Source organism: Microtus pennsylvanicus, chromosome 13 (genome assembly GCF_037038515.1).
Source record: "Microtus pennsylvanicus isolate mMicPen1 chromosome 13, mMicPen1.hap1, whole genome shotgun sequence".
NCBI classification, from domain to species: Eukaryota; Metazoa; Chordata; class Mammalia; order Rodentia; family Cricetidae; genus Microtus; species Microtus pennsylvanicus.
The window spans coordinates 69,856,865-69,880,904 of record NC_134591.1 but is presented as its reverse complement, the minus strand read 5'-3'; the positions used below and the strand labels follow the sequence as shown (position 1 = coordinate 69,880,904).

At 51.3% G+C, this 24,040-nt stretch overlaps 1 protein-coding gene across 2 annotated transcripts in view; it reads left to right on the top strand.

The window, feature by feature from the left end:
* The window catches only part of Vwa5b1 (von Willebrand factor A domain containing 5B1), a 65,019-nt gene extending 49,991 nt beyond the window's left edge, over positions 1–15,028 (top strand). Inside the window, exons 15-22 of one of the 2 annotated variants that reach the window (XM_075945788.1) lie at positions 715–916; positions 1,301–1,615; positions 4,212–4,349; positions 8,277–8,411; positions 10,580–10,654; positions 11,670–11,724; positions 12,487–12,604; positions 14,113–15,028. In XM_075945788.1, coding sequence (XP_075801903.1) covers positions 715–916; positions 1,301–1,615; positions 4,212–4,349; positions 8,277–8,411; positions 10,580–10,654; positions 11,670–11,724; positions 12,487–12,604; positions 14,113–14,622 — 1,548 coding nt within the window. In that variant the 3' untranslated portion in view covers positions 14,623–15,028. The remainder of the gene's footprint in view (positions 1–714; positions 917–1,300; positions 1,616–4,211; positions 4,350–8,276; positions 8,412–10,579; positions 10,655–11,669; positions 11,725–12,486; positions 12,605–14,112) is intronic. The other variant, XM_075945787.1, reaches the window with a different exon arrangement.
* Positions 15,029–24,040: the final 9,012 nt, after the last annotated feature.

Below are 24,040 nucleotides of genomic sequence, written 5' to 3'. Positions count from 1 at the left end.
TTTTGAAGGGGGGTGGGAAAGACCTCTTAAGCACAGCATATGGGGAGACATAAGGGAAGGGCTGGTAATTTTAACTACACACAAAAAAGGTTTGAAGCTTTATGCCAAAAGGAAAAGTGGGTTTGGAATTCTCCATGGCGCAGGGTTCTCTGTGCCTCAAAGTTGACCTGTTCCTGGGAATTTTCTGGTTTCTGTTTCTCATGGGTGGTGGAGACTAAACCATGAGTCCCTGGGTCCTGCGGTGACAGCCCTGGGAAGAGCTGTGGGGCAGAGAAAGAGGGAGGGGACAGAGAGAGGGAATGGGGGGGGGGGCTCAAGCCTCCAGCCACCATGGGCTTCACCTCTTCCTTCATTTCTCTTCTTTCCTCCTTCCTCTTCCTCCTTCCATCCTTACTCCTTCTCGTCTTCCTCCCTTCTCTTCTTCCTCTTCTAACCCTCCCTCCTCCTCTCACTTTCTCTTTTTCTCCTCCCCTTCCTCCTCATTCTCCCTTCCTCCTCCTCACCATCTTCTTCTCTTTCTCCTCCTTCTCATCCCCTTTTCATCCTCTCATCTCCATCCCCATTCCCTTCCTTGCCATTCTGTCTCTTGCACCTCTGCATCTTTGCATCTTTCTTTCCGTCTGTGCCCTTCCTACTCCTCTTGCCTCCCTCCTCCCACTCCCCCTCCTCTATTTGTATCACCCCTCCTCCCCTCCACTCCTCTTGCCTTCTTAGCCCTTACTCAGCAGTGGCCATGACCTGAGCCAGGGCCCCAGACTGCACGGCCCAGGGGCCCGCAGGCCCTCCCTACTGCCTCCAGGCTGCCAGCCCTTGCTGCTCTCTGGCCAGAAGCCCCGGGCCTGGAACCCTATGAAGGAGCTGGACCCTGGTTCCAGCCCTAAGTCTGCCCCTGACAGCCGAAGCTCGGAGGATCTGGGTAAGTGCCCAAGGTCTGAGACTTGAGGGGACAAAAAGGCCCAATTTCAGGTGTCAGAGTCAGGGGACCAGTGGCTGCCTGTGTCTTTGTGAAACTCTTGCTCTGAGAGAAAACTCTTGCTTTCTAGTCCCACCTTCTCCTCTCAACCTGACTGTACCACCCCGTCTATCCAGCCCCTCGGGGACAAGCTTCCTGAAAGGTGGCTCTGTCTGTCCCTCTCTGGGACAAACCCAGGCCACCTGTGCTGCACTAGTCCGCTAGAAAGCTCTCCTCAGCTGTCTTAAGGGATGGGAGACTAGCTTTGTGTTTTCTAGAAGTGACTGCCACAGGGGTGGCTCCCTGTCTCTGGCCTCAGGTTCAGCCCTCTTGTCCCTCCACCCACAGAGCCACTGCATCACCCCTCCACCTTTGAAATGGAGATGTCCTCAGACTGGGAGCCCATGGCTGAGTCAGAGGAGCAAGTCAGTCCCTGCAGGCCTGCCACCCCAGGCCCTGTACAGGGGAAGGCCTTAGTCAAAGGCCTATGCAACAACAAGCGTCTGCAGTGGGAGGTGAGCTTTGAGCTGGAACCGCCAGCCCTGCAGAGGGAGGACGAGCAGGATACCGACATGTGGAGCGAGACCTTCCACCACCTGGCAGCGCGCGCCATCATCCGTGACTTCGAGCAGCTGGCAGAGCGCGAGGACGAGATCGAGCTCGGTGAGCACCCAGGATTGAGGAGGGGGCCATATATGCCCTACCAGAAGCCAGCCCTTTAGAAGCACGGTACCCCACCCACAGCCCAAGGCCTGCAGCTAGGATCCCATCAACTGCCCAAGATCCCCCTCCTCAGTCTTTAGAGATCTGCCTACACCCCAAAGCCCTCAAAGCCTTTGCTCGAGGGGTCCCAGTAACTCAGCCATTTCCCTAGGTTAACCATCTAACCGAGCAACTCCACCCAGTGTCCCCTCCCATGCCTGAATGTCCACCCCATCTCTTACCAAAGCCTTGCCCATACTACATGGAACTTCCTCTAATCTAGTGTCCTGCCCACCGTGCTGTGTATGTATATGCCCACTGCTCTTTACGGCACGTCCTAATGCCAAACCCACACCTCCCAAAAAAGAGTTCATCCCTGTCCTTCATAAAAACCCCTCCCACAGCCTCGAAGCCTGCCCACGGGGGCACAGCGCTCTGCTTGCCTCCTAGATCCACCCATTCTCTCATGGAAACCCCACACCCGATACCCTGCCCTCACCCCGTTCTGCTCAAGGCTCCACTATTATTCTTCCTCCCCTGCTCTATCACTTACCACCTCCCAACACCCTTGCAGTGGCCAAGGCTCTCTGCCTGCCATTAGCTGTCTTCAGGAGCCTACACTCCACCACACCTTTCCCCCACATATTTAATGGCGTTTGGGACTCTATCCTCAACCTGAGGTACCCCCTTCCTCAACCCTGGCCTCCTCCATCCTCCTCTCTTCCTGCCTGCTTCTCTTCTACCTCTGTCCCTACAACCCTTCACCCCCATGCTCCCTCACACTCAGCGTCCCGTGCCTGGTTCTGGAGACCCAACAGTGATAGGAACTCCTCTGAGGCAGAGCCTTTCCTATAAGGCCCTTAGACCTAGCCAAGATCCCGCACTCTCTCATCAGCTCCATTGACTTCCTGACCATCAGCTGGGGACCCGGCTGGGGACCAGGCTAGGTGCTTGGTCCTGTAGATGCTTCTGAAGGTTGGTTGGCATAGAACAGAGCAAACCCATCTTTTCCCAGGAGCACCTGGCACTGGCTAACAGAGGCCAGCATTAATCAAAACAATTACACAGAAAATTAATTAAGCGCTGTTCAGAAACACATGAATCTAAGCCATGTACAAGAGGATGGTTCAGGAGCTAATTTAGTTCAGGAACTGGGGCAGCCTTTCCCCAGAATATGACTATTGAGATCTGGACGAAACTTGCTTGGAGAACAGAGACAAGGGCCAAGAAGAGTTACACAATTCCTTTGTTCTAAGTTTATGCTTCATTTGCATACTATGTGACTTATATTTCATTTGTATTTCAGGGTAATGCGTGATACTCTTTTCTTCCCATGAATATTCCCCAGCCCTCATTTCCCTGGCTTCTGGAGAGTCCCCAGAAGGAGGCTTCACTACTTGCCCATCTTCCAGGGCAGGTCATCCTAAATCCTAACCTTGGGTCCCTATTAACTTGCTGTATGACCCTCCATGGAGTCCTTCTCTGGTTTTAAATCTGAGAGAGAGAGAGAGAGAGAGAGAGAGAGAGAGAGAGATCTGTGTGTGTGTCTGTGTGTTTGTGTGTGTCTGTGTATGTGTGTGTTTCTGTGTACCTATGTGTGTGTCTGTGTGTGTGTTTGTGCCTATGTGTATCTGTGTGTGTCTGTGTGTTTGTGTGTGTCTGTGTATGTGTGTGTGTCTGTGTACCTATGTGTGTGTCTGTGTGTGTGTTTGTGCCTATGTGTATCTGTGTGTGTCTGTGTGTGTTTGTGTCTGTGTGTATCTGTGTGTGTCTGTGTGTTTGTGTCTGTGTATCTGTGTGTCTGTGTGTCTGTGTGTGTCTGTGTATCTGTGTGTCTGTGCATCTGTGTGTGCGTGTTCGGGTGGAGGTGGGAGTGGTAGTGGTGGATAGATATATCCCGAGGTCCGAGGGGGATGCTGGGTGTGTCCCTCTACCACTCTCTACCTTGTTCCCTTGAGACAAGAGTATCTCACCAAACCCGAAGCTTGGGGCTTTGGAGCCAAGCTGACTGACCAGTGAGCCCTCTGGGTCCTCCTGTCTCCCTCTCCCCGCATCTCCAGCAGGTGTCACAGGTGGCCATGGCCACACCCAGCCTTGCAGTTGTCCACTGGGGATATAAACTCATGTCTTCATGCTTTCTTAGCAAGCACTCTTACCGGTAGGTGGAGTCTTTCCCCAGCCGCAGCTGTTCAATCCTCTCCGCCAGGTCATAGGTTTCATCTGTTCTGGAACCGCAAAGCCCTGTAACAAGGTCCCCATTAGTCATCCGCAAGATTCAAATACAAAATACAGACAACATAGAATACCTCTTAAATAACACAAGCTACTTAAGGGAACTGGCTATCTTTTATTCTAAGATAATGAATTATTTTTTTTACATTAGAATATCCTTTATCTTTGTGAAATGATGATTTTTTTTTGGTCTGGATATCTTTAATTAGTACATTCAAGATCTATTTGATCCCAAAGATGGAGTCTGATGGCCAAACTCTCCTTCTAGTGTCTCCAAACAATACTTTCTGATCCCAAGCAACGAACCTCACTCTTCCTCCCCTAGGGTCCAATCGCCGGTACCAGGTGAACGCTGTGCATACCAGCAAGGCCTGCAACATAATCAGCAAGTACACGGCCTTCGTGCCCGTGGACATAAACAAGAGGCGGTACCTGCCCTCGGTAGTGAAGTACCCCAACTCCGGTAAGGCATGCATGTTAGCCCATGGGCTTGAGGAGGGGCTGAGATGGCCGGAAAGGGCAGCCCTACAGACAGGGGTGGAAGGCCCTGCGAAAGCAGAAAGGCTCCCAGCAGGTGGCTGGGCCACTGAAGGGGAGAGGAGCAAAGGCCTTTACTGTATTTGGTTTATCTCAGGAGGGACAATGAATGACAGAGAGTCCCAAAATGTCTGGAATGATGCAACTTAGGTACAGATGGGTCAGAGTGGCAGCCTCCCTGCTGTTCCTGTCCTGATTTCTCTTGGCAGGTGTCTACATGGAGAGAAATCAAGCGACACATAAGGTTACACACTGTTTCCAAAATACGGGTGTGAAACAGTCTATCCCAGAAAGAACACTTAAATGCTTTATCTGTAATATAGTGTATTCCATTGCAGGGAGCTCCCATCATCCATCGGGCCCAGCCTGATAACAAAAGCCTATCATTCTAGTTACTCAGAAGATTGGTGCCCAGGGATGCAATTCAAGGGCTATCTGGGCTACACACTCAAAGGCTAGCCTGGGCAATTTAGCAAGACTTTGTCTCAAAATAAAAAGTAAAAAAAGAGAGCCAGAGCTGTAACTCAACGGCAGAGTGCTTGCCTAGTGTGAGAGGCCCCAAGGTCAGTCCCTAGAACTGATGTCTTTTGTTTGTACACTCAACCCATGTTCTAAAGCATATTTTTATCATCTAACCCCCATAACAGGTTCTGCAAAGTGATTCCATTAATGCCCCATTTGTCAGATGGGACACAGAGGCAGAGGAGATTACATGTCCTGAGGTTACTGAGCAGGACAGGCAGAGCTAGGCTGTGAATCCCAGTAGCTTGGTCCAGTCTGTGTTCTTGCCTCATTCTGTCTCTTAATGTATTGTAACCAGGGACTGGCAAGGTGACTCAGCAGGCAAAGGCGTCTGTTGTCAAACCCAAGGAGCTAAGGCTAAGTATGATTCCTTGGAACGCACATGGTTTAAGGAGAGAAAGTTGTACTCTGATCCTCGTGTGTGTGTGTGTGTGTGTGTGTGTGTGTGTGTGTGTGTGTGTGTGTGTGTGTGATGTGTGTATGTATCTGTGATGTCTATGTGTGTCTGTGATGTCTGTGTGTGCCTGTGATGTCTATGTGTATCTGTGATGTCTGCATGTATCTGTGATGTCTATGTGTGTCTGTGATGTCTGTGTGTGTCTGTGATGTCTGTGTATCTGTGATGTCTATGTGTGTCTGTGATGTCTGTGTATCTGTGATGTCTATGTGTGTCTGTGGTGTCTGTGTGTGTCTGTGATGTCTGTGTGTCTGTGATGTCTGTGTGTGTCTGTGATGTCTGTGTGTCTGTGATGTCTATGTGTGTCTGTGATGTCTGTGTGTGTCTGTGATGTCTGTGTGTGCCTGATATGTCTGTTTGTGCCTGTGATGTCTGTGTGTGCCTGTGATGTCTGTGTGTGCCTGATATGTCTGTTTGTGCCTGTGATGTCTGTGTGTGCCTGTGATGTCTGTGTGTGCCTGATATGTCTGTTTGTGCCTGTGATGTCTGTGTGTGCCTGTGATGTCTGTGTGTGCCTGATATGTCTGTTTGTGCCTGTGATGTCTGTGTGTGCCTGTGATGTCTGTGTGTGCCTGATATGTCTGTTTGTGCCTGTGATGTCTGTGTGTGCCTGTGATGTCTATGTGTATCTCTGATGTCTGCATATATCTGTGATGTCTGTGATGTATATGTGTATCTGTGATGTCTGCGTGTATCTATGATGTCTGTGTGTATCTGTGATGTCTGCATGTGTCTGTGATGTCTGTGTGTGTCTGTGATGTCTGCGTGTTTCTGTGATGTCTGTGTGTGTCTGTGATGTCTGTGTGTATCTGTGATGTCTGCATGTATCTGTGATGTCTGTGTGTGTCTGTGATGTCTGCGTGTTTCTGTGATGTCTGTGTGTGTCTGTGATGTCTGTGTGTATCTGTGATGTCTGCAGGTATCTGTGATGTCTGTGTGTGTCTGATGTTTCTGTGTGTCTGTGATCTGTGTATATCTATGATGTCTATGTATATTTATGATGTCTGTGTGTATCTGTGTCGTTTCTGTATCTGTAATATGTGTATATCTATAATGTCTGTGTGTATCTGTGGCATTTCTGTGTATGTATGTGATGTCTATGTGTGTCTGTGTAGACCAGTGATTCTCAACCCTCCTAATGCTGTGACCCTTTAATACAGTTCCTCATGTGGTGATCCACAAACCATAAAATTATTAACACTGCTACTTCATAGCTGTAATTTTGCTACTATTATGAATCGTAATGTGGATATCTGATAAGCGACTCCTATGAAAGGGTCATCTGACCCCCAAAGGGGTCTTGACCACCCCCCCCGATGAGAACAGCTGGTGTAGGGGACACTTTTCATGGTTTGTTTGTTTTTGTTTTAGTAACTCTGGGGTTTTCCTTTTCTGAATTTTACTTTCTTGGCATTTTCAGGGCCTTGTCCTTGGTTATTTTATGTTTGTTTGTTTGCTAGTCTTACTGAGGATGGAACCCAGGGCCTGGCTTACTGGGCAAGCACTGTACCCCTGAGCTACATCTTCAGGCCTACAGTTCTTTTTTCCCTTGACCAGACCTCCAGGGAGATATTTAGAAACCAAACATGCTCTCCTCCCCCTTTTTTCTTCTCCCCTGCCCTTTTCCTTATGTGTGTTTCCAAAATGACCCCCCATTTCCAGTTCCCTGTTTCCAGCTCAGTCCATCAAAGCTGGACCAGAGGCTGTATGCTCACTCCTGTTTTAGGGAAGCTCCCCTCTCTCCCCTCACCCAGCTCTGACTCTGTGGTCGGCCTGAGAGATGGAGGACCCAGGATACTTATTCCAAACCCTAAAGCCCCATATGTGTGCTAAGAAACCAAAGCCCCTATTTCTTAGCCTGTACATAGCTGTCTAGTGCAAAAAATAGAAAATATCAAGTCAGGAAGTGCATTCAAGGACCCTGGGTTAAATAAAGCCTGAGGCTTTCTCTGATGCTGGAGGTCTCAGAGTCCGTAAAGTGTTGGTTCACATCAAGATGCCGGGGAACAGACTGTGGTCTACAGCTTTTCCAAATGTATTCCCCAATGAGACTATTGTTTTCTGTTTATTTGTGTATTTGTAGGTGTGTGACCATATAGGTGTGTGTGTGTATGTTCGTGCATGCATGCGTGCATGTGTGTATGTGTGTGCCCACATATAGAGGCCAGGGGTCAACCCCAAGTGTTGTTCCTCAAGTGCTGTTTGTTTGAGATAGTCTCATTGGCTGGAAGCTCAGTGAATAGGCTAGGTGGATGGACGGACAGATGGTGAGTCCTAGGAATCCTCCTGCCTCTGCCTCCCCAACACTGGAATCAAAAGTGTGCTCTACCACACCAAACTTTTTCACGTGGGTTCTGGGACTCAAACTCAAGTCCTTACACGCTTTACTGACTGAGCCGTCTTCCCAGAAACACAGCTCTTAGTTTTAAGAAACAGGAGATAGGCTAATGACCTCTGAGAATGTGGCCTCCTAAATATGCTTTAGGGAGTTGGCTTCATCCTTCTGCCTTCCTTCGGCAGTGCTTGGGGCTTCAAGGATCTGTGTAGGAGAAGGGTGCTGGGACATGGGACATTTCACAGTATGTCAGCAGTTATATTCACCTGGTGATAGAGATTGTTATCCCCATTTTCCAGATGAGGAAACTGAGGCTCAGAGTCACATCCTATCCAGCTAGTGCAGGATGGGGCTGGAGTACAAACCCAGATCTTTCTGGCCCCAAGGCTCTTAGTCTTCTGCTGTGCCTCGCTTGCCTACCTTAGGTTAACTGAAAGACAAAAGAGCCATTTGTTGGCTGCTGTCAGCCTTGGGAAAAGGGCAGGAACCAACAGGTTCATGCCCATCTGATGCCTTAACCTTCCTTGTCCTCCACAAAGGTGCCATGCTCCGAATGGTCAGCTTCCGGAACCTGACCCGACAGTGGAAAGGCTTGTCTTCTGGTGTTGGAAGGTCTCAGACCATGCTCAGAGAAGATGCCTCGGCTGCAGGAGACAGCAAATTCCAGACCCTAGGTAAATGCCATTTTGTGTGTCCAGAAGCGCAGGCACCCCTATGTCCAAGGCCTCAGGGGCCCCTCTTTGAGTCTGCAGTCTTGGACCCTTAAGCAAGGAGAGGGCAAAGCCAAGTCTCCCGGGTTCTGGGGGACTAGCGTAGGCACAGGGGTTTGGTATAACTCCAGTACACAGCTTTGTACAGAGCTGGGAAGCAGGAAAGGGCAGGCAGCTTTCCCCAAGGCCTTCCTGGGCAGCGTCCCCTCTCGCCCTCAGCTGCCAGCCCTCCAGCCTGTGGCTTCTCCCAGACACCAAGTTCTGGGAAACCTAACGAACAGGAGCAAGTGATGAGCAAAGAGGCCGTTCCATCTACCCGGGTCCCACCATCTGCCGTTTTCTGGATTCCTAGCAGCTCCCTTTCAGCCTTCACCTGATTGCCTGGTGCTCAGAGAACTGTGGCATGACCTTTGAGTGACCTTGAGCTGATTGACAGGCTGGCTACTCTACATCTGTGTCTATGCCTGGCTTTCTGGCTCTCTATAGAGAGCCTATGCTCATCATAACCACTTCCCTTGCAACCCTCCATTGAACATGAGGAGGACACCAGAGGCCACGCCCTGAGCCTCCTCAGCCACCCACACTGTAAGAATGTTTCATCAGAGGGAAGAGATAGTAAAAAAAAAGACTAGAGTACTGGATGCCCAGAGCCGTTCTTCAGAATTAAGGACAATCAATGAGCCCAGCCATTGAGTTTCTGGAACTTTCCTGTCTAACTGTTCTTTCTCTACATCTCAGCCCTCAGCAGGCAGAGGCTTCCATTGACATCACAAGCCTCTTCCTCCGGGTCATCCTTTGTTCAAGCCCCACATCCCCAGCCCCTCAACTCTTACGCTGCCCCTACCTAAAGCAATGAGCGGCCTTGCTGAGAGGTCCCCTTGTGCTCAGCTCTCTCCTCGCTACTATGAACCCCTCACAGGCACCTTCGTCAAGAGAGGAGAAAAATGGGTCCGCGAGAAGTTAGGTGACTCACTCAGGGTGACAGTGTGTGCAGGAATCAAGGCTTGGATTCAGGGTTTGGCGGTGAACTGTGACATTAAGTGGCATTGTGGTCACCTCCTGGTTGCTTCAGTCAGTCAGCCACTCCATCTCTAGCTTGTCCTTGGACTGAGTGCTATGGCAATGAGAGCCCCTTTTCATCTAGGGAAACTGAGGCTTTGCTGAAGGTGTTTGTGCATGCACCTCTTTTCTATAGCTTAGACCCTCCCTTCTGTCAGATTGTCCCTTCAGTCTGAGCCCAGAAGTGACAATCCTGACAATCGTCACCTTGGTTCAGCATGGTATTGGTGACTCCCCTGTCACTGTGATAACAGACCCCGAGAATAGCAACTGGGGGAGGAAAGGGTTCGCTGTGGTTGGTGGTTCCAGAGGGAAGGAGCCCGTTGTGGAGTCAGAAGAGCAGAGGAAAACACGATGCGGGGCCGGGAGTGGGGGCGAGGGGGGGCAGAAAGTCAGCTGGTGATGCTTTCGTCCACTCACAGGCAGCAAAAGAGAAAGAGAACAGGAAGTGGGGTGAGAATACAAAACCTCAAGTCCCGACCTGGTGCCGTGCATCCTCCAGTTAGGCTTGACTCCTAAAGTCTCCATAATCTTCCCTAAACTTCCCCACAAACTGGGGGGCCTAGTGTTCAAATCCATGGGCCCGTGGGAGAGACTTCTCATTTAAATCACAGCAAGGATGATTATGGACCATGATTCTCATGTCTGTTTTACAGACAGGGAAACTGAGGCTCAAAGCCTTCTGGTGAGTCTGGACTATGTTCCTGGTGCCTCCTGGGGACCTAGAAGGAACATCTCAGTGGGCATAGACCTGGGAGATACCACCGCACCCAGAATCTGACTCCCATCCTGAAGTCCCCGCTCCAGGCTTGCCCCCAATTCTCTGTGGGGTCTGTAGTCTGAGGCTTCACTGAGTTCTTGATGATACAGTAAGCATTATCTGAGCCATGTCTCACTGAGTCCTTCCAATGACAGAAAGACCCCTTAGCCCCGATTTACAGTGTAAACTGACAAAGTGACCTTACCAAGAGCCCACTGCTTAGTGAGTGGGGGTGTTAGGTCTTGGAGCCCAGCAGGGTAGGAAGAAAGGGGGGGTGAAGGGTGTTCAGGCCCCCTGACATCCTCTGTTGCAGCCCTAGAAGAAAGCCCTGCTTCGACCTTCAATAAGATCCTGTCCCCCGCCCATGAGAAGGACACAGCTGCAGAAGGTAAGCAGGCAGCCGGGACAGAACCTCTTACTGCGTTGGCAGAATAGGAGAGGTACCAGGGGCAGGGAGGTGTCTCAGCACCAGCAGAGTGCCCAGAATGTCACTGATGTCTCAGGACAGCCACAAGAGATGGAGAGGACTGCCCCAATTTAAAAACTAAGAAGCTGAGACTTGACTGGGGGAAGCAGTTTGCCCGATGTCACCTAGCAAGTTTGTGACAGAGTTGGGCCTAGAGTTCCAGTTGGAAGGCCATTGTCCCATTGCACCCAGCATGACATCCTCTAGCAGGATTGCCAGCTCAGTGTCCAACCCAGAAACGGTGCCGTTGGTCTGAAACTGTCGCCTCCTAGAAGATGCCAGGGTCTCCCTGCAGGAATCCTATAGGCTCACCTGCCCCATGTCTATGTCACCCTTGTCCATGCACCTGCCCCTCACCTATGTCACCTTTGTCCATGCCCTGCCCCTTACCTGTGTCACCCTTGTCCGTGCACCTGCCCCTCACCTGTGTCACCCTTGTCCGTGCACCTGCCCCTCACCTGTGTCACCCTTGTCCGTGCACCTGCCCCTCACCTGTGTCACCCTTGTCCGTGCACCTGCCCCTCACCTGTGTCACCCTTGTCCGTGCACCTGCCCCTCACCTGTGTCACCCTTGTCCGTGCACCTGCCCCTCACCTGTGCCACCCTTGTCCGTGCACCTGCCCCTCACCTGTGTCACCCTTGTCCATGCACCTGCCCCTCACCTGTGTCACCCTTGTCTGTCACCTTTCACCTGTGTCACCCTTGTCCGTGCACCTGCCCCTCACCTGTGTCACCCTTGTCCATGCACCTGCCCCTCACCTGTGTCACCCTTGTCCGTACACCAGGGGTGCAGCTGCCCAGCAATCAGTTCTCATCCTGGTGCCATCTATTCATAAGCAAACTCCTGCCCCGCTCATAGCCTGTTTCCCCAGGTGGGAGGTGACTAAGTGGACAGGTCCCCCATCAAGACTAAGTCTGTCATTCTGTGACTCCCCAGGTCCTCCTCACAACCTGTCCTCCCTGAAGGCCTCTGAGGCTCTCTTTGGATCCAAGTAAGTGGAATTTCCTCTGGGAACACGATGCTTCTTTCCTTTTCCCGTCAAAGGCAGAGCCAGCCTCGCCCCACGGGTGCTGCAAAGCCCCATTACCTAGAGCCACCACCATGGGCCAGGTCTCTTTAAACCTTGGAAGGCCAATAAATAGTAACTTGTGTCTTCGCTGTGAAAATTTTACCCACACAAAGCAGATTCCAGAGGGTGCATCTTGGGCTTATCTGGTGGAGGGTGTAGTCCATCACCGTGGGGAAGCCATGGAGGCGGGAACGTGAGGTGGCTGGTCAATCACGTCTGCAGGAAGGACCCCCAAGAGAGATGAACTCTGGGACTCAGTTCGCTTTCTCCTTTTCCTTTAGTCCAGGACTCCAGTACATGGGATGGTGCTGCCCACATTTAGGGTGGGTCCTTCCTCTTCAGTCAGCCCAGAGAGTGAGTCGTCTCTTCATTGATTGTAGAGCCTGTCAGGTTGACAGCATTAACTGTCACAACTATCTTTGGAGTCTTCCCACTCCTGGACGCAGATGGACATGGTACCCATAGACAGCCATGAAAAACACCAACCCGTTCATTGCCCCACTGTTGCTAACAGAGGAGGTAGGGACGGACCTGCCCCCTTTCTCCAGGCCTCCATTTCCCTGGCTGTCAATGAGGAGATTGAGAAACACCATATGTTAGGTTCTTCTGGCTCTGCCTTTCAGCAGCGTCTGGGCAGGTACCAGAGGGCTGGCATGACCAGAGAACCTGTTTCTGTCTACACAGATTGAATCTCAACAAGCCCAGGCTGCTAACCCGAGCCGCCAAAGGCTTTCTCAGCAAATCAATGGCCAAGACCTCAGAGTCAACTCCGGGCAGCCAGAGCTTGGACTACATACCCCTGGTGAGCTCCAGACCTCAGACTCCTCCTACCCAGCTCAACCCCCCCCTCCCCTGCTTATGCCTTCCCCTCTTCAAAGGGAAGGGGCTCTCCTCCCAGTACACCTATCCAAAGAAATCCTGAGCGTCCTCGAACTCCCCATGCAAGCAGACACCAAGGCATAGGAAGCAGCCAGGAGTTCCCGCTTGGGGTGTGTGTATTAGCCAGTGCCCGTGTCGGGAGGCTTTTCTACAAGTGGCTGTCCTTGCCTGAAAAATTCGCAGGACTTTGGCAGTGTCCTACAACCTCATCCACTTGCCTGCCCTCAGTACATAAAAATAAGCCTTGAAATAGCACACAGGTGAGTAAAAGTCACTTCCTGAGGACATGCCCATCTCCAAAAGTGGTTCTGTAGGTGGCCCAGGGTGCCACGGTGGGAAGAAAAGCCTGGCTCTTCAGCCTGCAGCTCTGAGTCAAGGAACAAGGCGAGCGGGTACTACCACCTCTGCGTGTCCCTGAGCTTGGAGTTCATGGGGCGCATGAAGGAGAGGCAGAGTTTGGGTACATCACTTCAGGTCTCCCTCCCTCCACACCCAGGTGTGTGCATGGCGTCATTTGGCATCCCTAAAAGTCCAGGTCAGCTGAGCACTTACATGTATGGTTGCTGTGCAGGGGTTAACTGAGCCTGCTCAGTGCAGATACTGGGGAGATAAATGTAATTCCTGGGATGAAGCTTCCAGTGGAAGGCAGACTAAGAACCGGGCAATCCGACCCCTTGGGAGCAGTGGGAGGTTGCTTTGGTGGGAAATACAGGTAAGGCCCTGGAGCCTGAGGCAGGGGTGCTGACAGAACGAACTCCTGGAGAAGGCAATGGTTGAGCCAAGACCTGACTCTTGAGGAGTCATGGCCAAAGGCCTTGAGAGGAGATAGCTTGGCATCTGGAGAATGGAGCTGAGGGGTGGAAATGCAGAAAAAAAAGAGGGGGGCAGATGATGCAGGGCTTTATAAATCACACGCTGGACTTAGTCTAATAGAAAACTGAGTAAATGGGAAGTTGGTCCAGGCCTTCAGAGAATGTGTTTCCTAGGCTTTGTGGAGGGAGGGCCCTCTAAGTGCAGGACAGATGGACAGATGTGGAGGAGGAAAGAGAGAGGGGCAGGGAACGTGTGAGAAGGCAGGCAGTGGGCTGCAGCCTGTTAGGACATAGAGAGTGACCAGCATGCATGCAGGAATAGGGGTGAGCAGACTGGAGTCTGCTGGACAGGCCTCAACGATCCCAGTGGCCAAGCAGAGCCTCCACAGGGTTAGAGGCAGATTTGGAGCCAGGATAGTGAGTTTAGCTTAGAGAGTGATTGACCCACAATGCTGAAGGATAAAATGAAGCCATGTCCTGTTGACTTGGGTATCCCGAAAATAGGCAGAGTGGGCAGGAGGAGATGAACGAGCAGACTATGTGGATCTGGACTTCATGTGGTGGGGAGCTCCATGGCCTGAGAGGTTTGAAGCCCACTGAGACGCTTCTCTGCCCACAGGTGTCTCTGCAACTGGCCTCAGGAGCCTTTCTGCTCAACCAAGCCTTATGCGATGCCATCCAAATCCCCATGGAGAAACTCAAGTGGACCTCACCCTTCATCGCCCTCCGAATGTCCCTCGCCACCCGCCGGCACGATTCGAAGAGCCAGAGTCCACAGCACAGCGTCAGTCTGTCCTCTCCGTCCTCACCCTACGACGACGACAACCCCCTGGAGGCCGAAGCTGAAGGCAGCTCAGACCTGGAGCCAGGCCTGCTGTTGGAGCACACGGGGAAGCTGTGGGCCACCGTGGTGGCACTCGCGTGGCTGGAACACAGCTCGGCTTCCTACTTCATCGAGTGGGAGCTGATCGCTGCTAAGGCCAGCTCGTGGCTGGAGCAGCAGAAGGTGCCCGAGGGACGCACACCGAGCACACTCAAGGCCACTGCCCGCCAGCTGTTTGTGCTCCTGAGACACTGGGATGAGAACCTGGAGTTCAATATGCTCTGTTACAACCCCAATTATGTGTAGGGAGGGGGAGAGGGACGGGCCATTTCGGTTGGTAGGGGAACTTTTTGAAAGTGTAGCCAATAGTGTTACTAGAAAAAGCCTTGCACACTGGCGGTGGGTGGGCCTGAATTCAATTCCAACCTTCCTACCACCTACTAACTTTAGATAAGTCACTGTCCCATCAGGGCCTTCGTTGCCCATCTGCAAAACAGGAGGGTGAGAGAAGCTGTTTAACTAGATTTTTAAATGGCCCCAATATTCCTTCCATTCAGACCTTCAAGCTCCAGAACTTGCTACTACTGGGGTATGGCAAGAGAAACACACACACACAGGGTTGGGGGAGAGTTTTCCCTGGAGAAAGACCATGTTGGTGTGCACTAGAGAGAGCAAAGCCCTCTTCAATAAAAGGTAGATAAGAAAATCCATCAAAGATAAACAACCAGAACCATAAGCTTGCTCCAGACACCCAAAGACCTCCTCTGTTTATTGCATTGTGAGATAGGCTTGTGTCTCCATGGTAACAGTCCAGGGGCTCCAACTTCCTCTAGGAAGCCAACCAAAGAACCATCCCTCTCAAGACTTTGCAAGAAATTCTTACTGGTAGTTGAGTACTGCATGGTAGGTACTAAGTTTGGCTTCCTGTCTAAGAAGATGCAGGCATAGTTCCTGTCCAGCCAAAATAGTAGATTGCAGTCTGCAGAACTAGTCTAGAATAGGCAAGCTCACAGGAGTCAGTGAAGAAGCCAGACTTATTTCCATGCCTTCCGCTGTTGGATAGAATGACTCCATCCATTGGTACAGAGGGGCTAGAGCGCCTCTGTGTGCATTGCATTCTGGGATAGTGGAGATGTGGCCGTACCACATTCTCAGGCAGAGAAAAAACTTGACAGCAGCAACAGAACAGGTTTGGCTGCAATGTGTCTGGACACGAAAGGGGATAGAAAGGCCTTGAAACTTTAAAGCGTGTGCTATGGGCCACCCTCTGCCAATCCGGGAACACCATGTGATAACCCTGAACTGGTGTCAAACTATCTAGTATCTCCCCTCCTCCTTCATAGATCTCACCAAGGAAGGACACTAGCCCAGGACCCTAGACAGAATCTGGAGACCCCATAAAATCCCCTCTTTCTAAGGTCTTAACATGTCATATTTGTCTCCAAAAAACGGTCCCTGATATGAAATCCTACAATGTTTCCTTTTCAGTGAGACAAATCTTGATTAAACCAACCCATGGGTTATGGGCTGTGGGTTGGGGGACAGCTCCATGAAGATTCTAGTCTGTATCGGGAGCCAGCGGCAGGGATGCTTCCACAGAACACCCGCTGAGTGAAGGGGCAAGAGACTGGCCCAACAGGACCTGGGTGCTCTGCTCCCTATCCTCAGGTCCTGCTTTGCCCCCGGCTACACTGCTGCAGCTTCCCAGAGAGTCCCTCTCTGTCTGAGCCACCCTTTTGAAGAGGCTAGTCCCTACTTCACTGAATGCTTCCGCTTCCAGCTCACCCTCTGGGGAGAAACAGCTCCTGACCTCAGATGGGGCAGAATGAAATCTTGGGCATTGGCTTAGCATCAGTGTCCCCAAGAGAGACAGGTATTTAGATTGTCTTGCCTGAGGTCCCAAGGAGATATGGGAGAGACTTGTCAACTCCCTTGCTCCATCAAAACCCCCGCTACTTCAGTTCCATGGCCAGCAACCCTTGTTTCTCCAGGATGGCAAAGGTAGTGTCCCCTATCTGGTCATCATGAGAGGAAAATGGTCAGGCTGAGAGTCAGAATGTTGGATCTCGATCCCGATGCGCCCTCAGACAGTGAGAGACTTCCCTCCCTTCTCTTGGCATTTTAGAGTTCATGCACTTCTTCCTGCTAACGTTCCCAGACTCCCTCTTGGTAAGCTTGGATTTGCTCTACTTCTGAGTAACTTTGAACATGATGTCTGAGCACTTTAGAACTTCTCTCTTCCTCTAGCAATGAGCAAACTGGACTGCCTAACCAGCACCTGCCCGTGAGCTTGATCCCAGAACCTCAGAACCTGGAGAAGACAATGGCCGTGGCTTGGAGCAGTCCAGTTCTCATCCAGCATGGAATTAGCTCTATGGGCTGCCTAGAGAGATAGACTATATCCATGCATCAGCTTCCAGAGCCCAGCAGTGTGTTTGATGCAGAAGCCACCGCTGTTTTCTGCAGCCTGAACTCACCCTCCCAGGACCATAGAACCAAGGAGCAGATCCCCTGGTATCCAGTAACCCAAGGACTGGGGGAGGGAGTGTCCAAACAAGAGGCATTCGTAAAAACTGCTCCGGTGGTATTTCGACAACTTGTAGCCTCAGTAACCACTGCTTGGCTTGCAAGCAGATGGCCAAAGGGTTGGACCTTAAGGGAAAGATCAGAGCCCTAGGTAGTGAGCACGTGCATAGAAACTAAAGTGGTACACAGATGGAGGGGCACACTGTTGTCCCTGCGAGCTACGTGAACTTGAACTCATTTCATTTAGTTTTTTGGGCCAGCTTCGCTTTCCGGGTCATGTCAAAGGGACACTGATGCCCTCGCTGTGTGAAGAAATGCCCACTGAGACTGTCCGGCCAACCTCTACACTGCTTTTCGTGGTAAAAACATGGGCCAAGAACCGAGGAGTCTGTGGGTTGGACCCAACCCAGCCGCCACTGCGCTGTGTGACTTCTGGCAAGTTGCTGTCTTCCTCCAAGGCCCTGTTTTATTTTTTTTATAGAATGATAGGATTCTACTAGGCGCCCACTTCCAAGCTTGTTGTTACTCATCTATGAGAAACTTCTGTCTGTCAAACACACAGGGGACACCTCAGAAAACAGTCATATGCAAGCAAGGAAGCTAAGGGGTTAATGGCACCACCACTTTCCAAGGAGGTCACCCAGAAGGCGGCTCTTTCAAAGGTACCCAGCTGAAAAAATGCTGGTTGGGGTGGGGTGCATTTCCCTGGGTTGGTACTGACATCCAAACCGCTTTTATAGAGTGCTTGCTGTATGGAATGCATAGGAAGTGCCTCTGTGGGCACACCAGGGGCCATCCCTGTCCCTTGGGAGTCTGGCAAGGAGTACTGGAAGAGCTCCCACAACCCCTCTGGCACTCCTTGGTCCAGGGCTGGGTGTGTCTCGACTGACCATTCTCCAGCACCATGATCTTGCCATGTGTGAGCGTAGCTTCAGCCTTGCACTGTCTGAACACCGCTGACCCTAACTGGCAGATCTCTGGGCCCTTGGACATTCTCGCTGGCGTGAGGACAACTGGCCACAGTAAACACAGAAAGGAGCGTCCAGTGTCCTTTGGGTCTACCGCCTGCCCTAGGCAGACTGTGTCATTAAGGCTACTCAGGCGGGGAGTCTGACTCTGGAGCCCAAGGAAGCTCAGTCTCCCACTGAGTAACTTGGCTCACACTGCACTTGTGAATTTGTGGTCTTGGTGTCCAGTCAGGCCTCTGTTTGATGGGGGGGGGGGGGTTGCAGGCAGGATTTGGAGGAAGCTCCTAGAAACCACACACACACCAACATCTTTGAGGGCCAAAATTCCTCTGCTGGTCACTGCCCCCACCTTGGCAGGGACTCTTAAAGGAGAGCCTATAGAAAAGAATCTGCCGTACCTGACCACAGTGGCCTCCTCCCCGGAGACTGGCTATCCCATCCCCCTGCCTGGCTGGAATAAGCATGACACCCCAGTACTTGTCATTTGAGGTTTTAAATCTTGTCTCGCTCTGACTCACTAACATCTCAGAGTAACCCCAGGAGGAAGTGTGCTCTGCATCCTTAGCACCCCGAGACAGGAGAGGGAAGGTATGTGTCCATTGCCTCAGCAATGGGAGGAGGCTTTTTTTTTTTTATAGCAGGAACTAAGGACAGCAGAGGCAACAAAGACACACTCCTCCATTGTAACATTGTAACTCTCTCTACAGTGCCACCCAAGATAACAGGGCCATGCGTGGCATTGTGCAGCTGAGTAACCTGATCCACGAAGATCTGTCCCCAGGCTGTGGACTTAGTGACCTTGCCCAGTCAGTACTACAGTTCCCTAGTGGGGAGTGCCCTGACCCCTGTGTCCACTTCTTCCCTGACCTGGTGACTCTAGCCTCACACCAGCGCTGCCTCCCCAGATGACCTGATACTACCTTTGTGAGATGTCTCCTGTTGACGCTGCAATTCACCCAGAGTCTTGGTCCAGTCGTCCGGGGCTTACAGCCGCTTCTAAGGCAAAGCGCCTGTCTCCGTGCGTTCATGTGGTGATGTGGTATCATTTTAACTGTTTGCTCAGGTGGCTTTGGCTCAAGTGGCATGGCCGGTGCTTGTCCCTGTCAGAGCCTCAAGTGCCTATCACATGCTGCCCTGTATTTTTCTCTGCTCACCCAAATAACCCCACAGTGCCTGGGATACTTCCTGCTTCTTGGAAAATACATTGCCAGCTTGCCTGGTGTAGCCAGTTACACTGATGTTTGCAGAGGCCCTAGATACCAGCTGTCTGATTCCAACCACACTTAGCCATGCCTACCCTCGGATTATGTGTGTGTATCTATTTTCAAAGGAATGGCTGCTTTGCCATGGTGTCTCCTGTCCTCCTCCAGGCTTTTGGCTCATAAAAACTGTCCATGTGACAAGATTATACTTGTGTCTGCTGTTTTTGTTCTCAGAGCCCGAGCTAGCAGGACAGGGATGGGTTCACCTTCCTTAGTGAGCTGTGTATGTCTTGGCGAGGGTGCCTCTTAAGGTGACCAATAAATGGCTTAAGTTTGCCTGGGACTGAAAGGACTGAAAACCTTGGACGGTTGTAGGGAAATAGAAGTTCTTTCCCCAGAAGCAGAGCTGGAGATATGGACAAACTGTGTGCATATACATAGTTTAATGGGGCATCCCAGGAAACAGCCTGGGAGAGGTAAGAAGTGAAATGGGATGTTGTGGTATATTTTCGAGAAATGTACAGAAATGTCTATTCACCCCAGAAAAGGGAAGAGGAGGAGAAAAGATTCGAAGTCCACCTCAATGAACCAAGGAGTTTATTGGGGTTACTTACAAATGCATGGATGACAATGGGGACGTCCCCTGGGTGATTCGCAGGGAAGCTATGCCACTGAGGAGTGCCACCTGCACCCGGAAAGCTCGAAACATTTAAGCTTCTGAATATTCTCCAGGCAATTGTTTCCCTTTTATATAACCTCAGGGAGGGGCCTTGGGAAGAGCTCCCACGCCTCCCTACCCTTCCCTCCTGAGGGAGTGTTAACCCACCAGATCACATGAGGGCCACCTGGGGGGATCGCTGCTGCCATGGTTTCAGGACTCCGGCCACATACAACCTAGAGGAAACAGCCACCCAACAGAGACATGTGAAGGACCCCTGATAAAGAGAATGTTGCTCAGGTTACTACCGTGGCCATGAACCTCATTCTGACCAGGAATTCTGGGAGCCAGAGTGATAAAAAACCTTGAGCTTGCCATGATCAACCGTAACTGTAAGCCAAAAAGAATGCCTCCCCCCACCCGCTTAACATTGCTTCTTGTCAGGTATTTTGGTCATGGTTGCAAGGAAACGTGATCAATATGAGCCCTTTGCAGATTACAGAGGAAATGGTTGCCTAAAATAGGAATTCCCATCAGCCCCCAAAACATCGCTATAAGACACTACCAGTCCCTGCAGATAGTGTGGGATGCCAGCAAGCTGAGCTAAAGCAGGCACCAACACCCTGCTGGCCAGCCGAGAGCTAGCTGTCAGTGTGACCAACAAACCCTGTCACTGTCCTGCTCCCCCTAGAGGCCCCTGTGACACTCCCTCTGCCTTTGGGACGCTCCTGCAAAGGCCAGGAGGGCAGTAGGGACCTCCTAGTCCGTCACATTGGAAAGAATGTGCTGATGGAGAAGAGGGACCCCTGAGCTATCTCCAGGAACTTAGTGTAAGACAGGAAGTGACCACACCCCAGATTCTGGGCCTGCTGTATCCCCTCTCCTGCGACAGCCTGTCCCCGCAGGGCACTATGGCCCTGTCACTCCGCAGCCTGAGCTGCCCCCGGGGCTCTCAGTTCACCGTCACCCTGGTCTGCTGAGTGGACTCCAGTCCCGCTCTGTCAACCTTCATCATTCTGCTGGAATCCCCAGTGGCACTCGCTCCCCCACTGTGACCCTCTCCTGGGTGGGAGCACCCAGCCCACCCACACCCAAAGTCCAGCTGGCCCAGATCTCGGGCCTTGTAAGAAGATAGGGCCGCACACCCTCTATTGCCCAATGAACCCTGAGTCATCTTAGTGACCTGTGGCGAAAAGGGGTCCTTTCCTATCCCAGATATCTAGGATGTTGGCCAGTCCCCACTGTTAAACTCAGCTCCGAGGACAGTAGGGAGGTGGTTTACTATGGCTTTCTCAGCCTTCCTAAGACAAACTGGTCTCAGAAAGATTCTCAGACCTTCCAGAGAGCAGATATGCATCTTCCCATGGGCTGACGCATCCCCGTGTACCCAGCACCTGGGGCTGAACCTGGGGCTCCACAGCAGGAAACCAGGCCCCTGTGACATTCAAGTTGGCATTGCCATCTTGATATCCAGCAGAGGGCGCTGTGGGTGTGCACTGCCTTCCCAGACCAGGGCTGTGTAAGGCCTGGATGTGGGAACTGAGGAGCAAGCGCAGGGATGGAGGCCAGCAACCCAAACTGATCCTGCCAACAGTCTCCCTACTCAGCTGTGTGTTCAGACCCCAGGCTGGCTCACCTATGCCTGGAAAGGACAAAGTGGCCATGGGGTCCTTGCCTGCTTGGCTCACCCCTCCTTCTCTCCTCTATCAGGTTTGCACTGCTCCCCAAAACGCCATGCAATCAATGCCTGTTTCTTTCAGACAAGCTTCCCAGGTCTCCACTCAACAGCAACCTCATATTTTACTGGGAGGGCCTGTCTCCTCCATGAGCCTGGGAGTTCCCAGTTCAGGGAAAACCTTTGGGACAGATGTCCCTGTCCAGTTCTGTGTACTAGCCCACTCCCCTCAGACTGGAGACCTTCCAGGGGCAAGGCTTTTGTGTCTCCCATCAGACAGAGCTCTGTTTCCTCCACCGAACTGTGCCTCCTTCAAGGCAGAGACTCTGTAACTCCCACCGCTCCTGTGTCCACAACGATCAGTTTGGGGACAGCCTCTCTGTCACTCACTCAAGAAGCAAACTGAAATGACCCAAGTCCCATGAGCTTTGCACACTGAGTATACGGATCTAGACATATACAATACCACCAATGTCAGGGGAGAAAAGGAAGCGATGGATCGAATTTTAAGAATAGAGACCTTGCTTCTCTTATAGGCGCCACCTTTCTCTCTTCCTTGACAGACCCCCTCTGTCCACACTGTCACCTCACACTCCGCTCATGTCCCTTGTACTCCTACGCCACCTATTCTCCCTGCCTGCAAATGACATTTTACATGCAGCCTCCACAGTGCCACCAGGGGAACCTCAAACACCCTCGCCCGCTCCCACTGCCTCTGGAGGGTAAATCCACTGACTGACATATGAGATCTCTCACAAAGACTAGGGGGGGTGTGTCACTCTTTTTTGTCACTTCTTACGTCGTCATACCAAGTGCCATTCCCTTCATCTATAAGCCACACTGGCTTCTAAACCACAGGGTCCATGACAAAGTTTGAGATACAGATAGAAGCAAAATGAAATCCCCGCCTGCACTGCCATGCTAGGGTGTCACAGCGAAGCACCACACAGTGGCATTTAACACGGGCAACTACTGTCACACAGCTCTGGAGCACCCCAAGTCCAAGATCACAGATTCATTCTCCACACAGCATGCCCCCAGGAGTTCCTATCTCCACTACTCCATTTTTATAAAGACACTAAGTCAGGACCCACTCGGACAACCTCCCTTTAGCTAAATTACCTCTTTTCTACAACTTACTAGTATTGTTGTTGTTTTACAGTAGCATGTGTGTGCGCACATGTTTGTGTGCGTGCATGATAAAGGAACATGCATACGCCATCGCACAGGCTCCAGGGATGAAATCTGGATTGTCTGGTTTGCACAGCAAGCACCTTTGCCCACTGAGCTCTCTTGCTGGTCCTACCTTGTCACTCTAAAGACCCTGTCTCAGGGCTGAGGAGATGGCTCGGTCGCTAAGTGCTTGCTCCACAAACTGGAGAACCAGAGTTTTGATCCCCAGAACCCACATGAGTGCTGAGTAGATGTGTGGTGGCCCTCCAACCTCCAAGCATGGGGAAAGAGGGTTCCCAGAGCCAGTTGGCTGGCAAGATTAACAAGAGTGATCAGACTTGGTTTGACTGAGAGAAACTCACTCAGTAAGGTGGGAGAATGATTGGGGATGATTCCTGGTATCAGTCTGGAGCACATACATGCAGCCATACACAAGCTAACAGACACACACACATATATACATACATACATACATACATACATACATACATACATACATACATACGCCAAAAAATGGAAGGAAAACATAAGAGTGTTATCTCCATATCAGGTCTCATTCTGGAAGTTAGAATTTCAGTGTCAGAATTGAGAGCAACATTGCACCTGTCCACTGTCTCCAGGGGGCTGATGTTCCAGGAAAGAGAGACAGACAACCAACATAAAATCAAGTAAATATATACTGACATATCCTAGTGAGGTTTTGGGTTTTGTTGTTGTTGTTGGGTTTTTGTGTTGTTTGTTTTTGTCAACTTGACACAGCATGTGTCACTTGAGAAGAGGAAATGCCCCCATCAGACTGGCCCGTAGGCAAACCTGTAGGGAGTTTTCTTGATTAATGATAGCTGTATGGAAGGACCCAGACTACCTTGGGAAACACCGCCCCAGGCCGATGACCCTGGATAGGACAAGAAAGCAAACCAAGCAAACCAAGGGAGCAAGACAGTCGGCAGAGTCCCCCCCGCCCCCATGATCTCTGCTTCAGTTTTGATTGACTTGAGATCTCTGCCTTGAATTCCTGCCCTGACTTCCCCTGGGAATGGATTACAGCCTGTAAGCCAAAGAAACCCTTTCCTCCTCCAGTTGCTTTCGGTTGTGATGCTTGTCACAGCCACAGGAAGCAACCTGGAGCTCAGGACAAAGCCTAGGGGGCAGCTCAGGGAAGCACCATTAGAGAGGAACAGGGTGGCAGAATGCTATGGCAGACCTGTTTGATGGCCAAGTGCAAGGCCGACCCACTCGTCTTTCCTCAGTAAAAACCAATAACCAAGGTACCATTTGAGGGATGCTAAACGTCAGGAGGACAGGTGTGGCCCCAAGCTCATCGCCTTTGTTCCTCATGGCTCTAGGAGTATCATCTGGTGCTATACACAAGGACATTGAAGTTCAAAGACATCATATAGTCTCTGTTTTCTAGTGTTTCTTTTTTACTTGTTTTGTGTTTTTACATACCAATCCCAGTTTCCCCTCCCTCCTCTCCTTCAGCTACCCCCACTTTCCCCCCACCCCACTCCCCATTCACTCC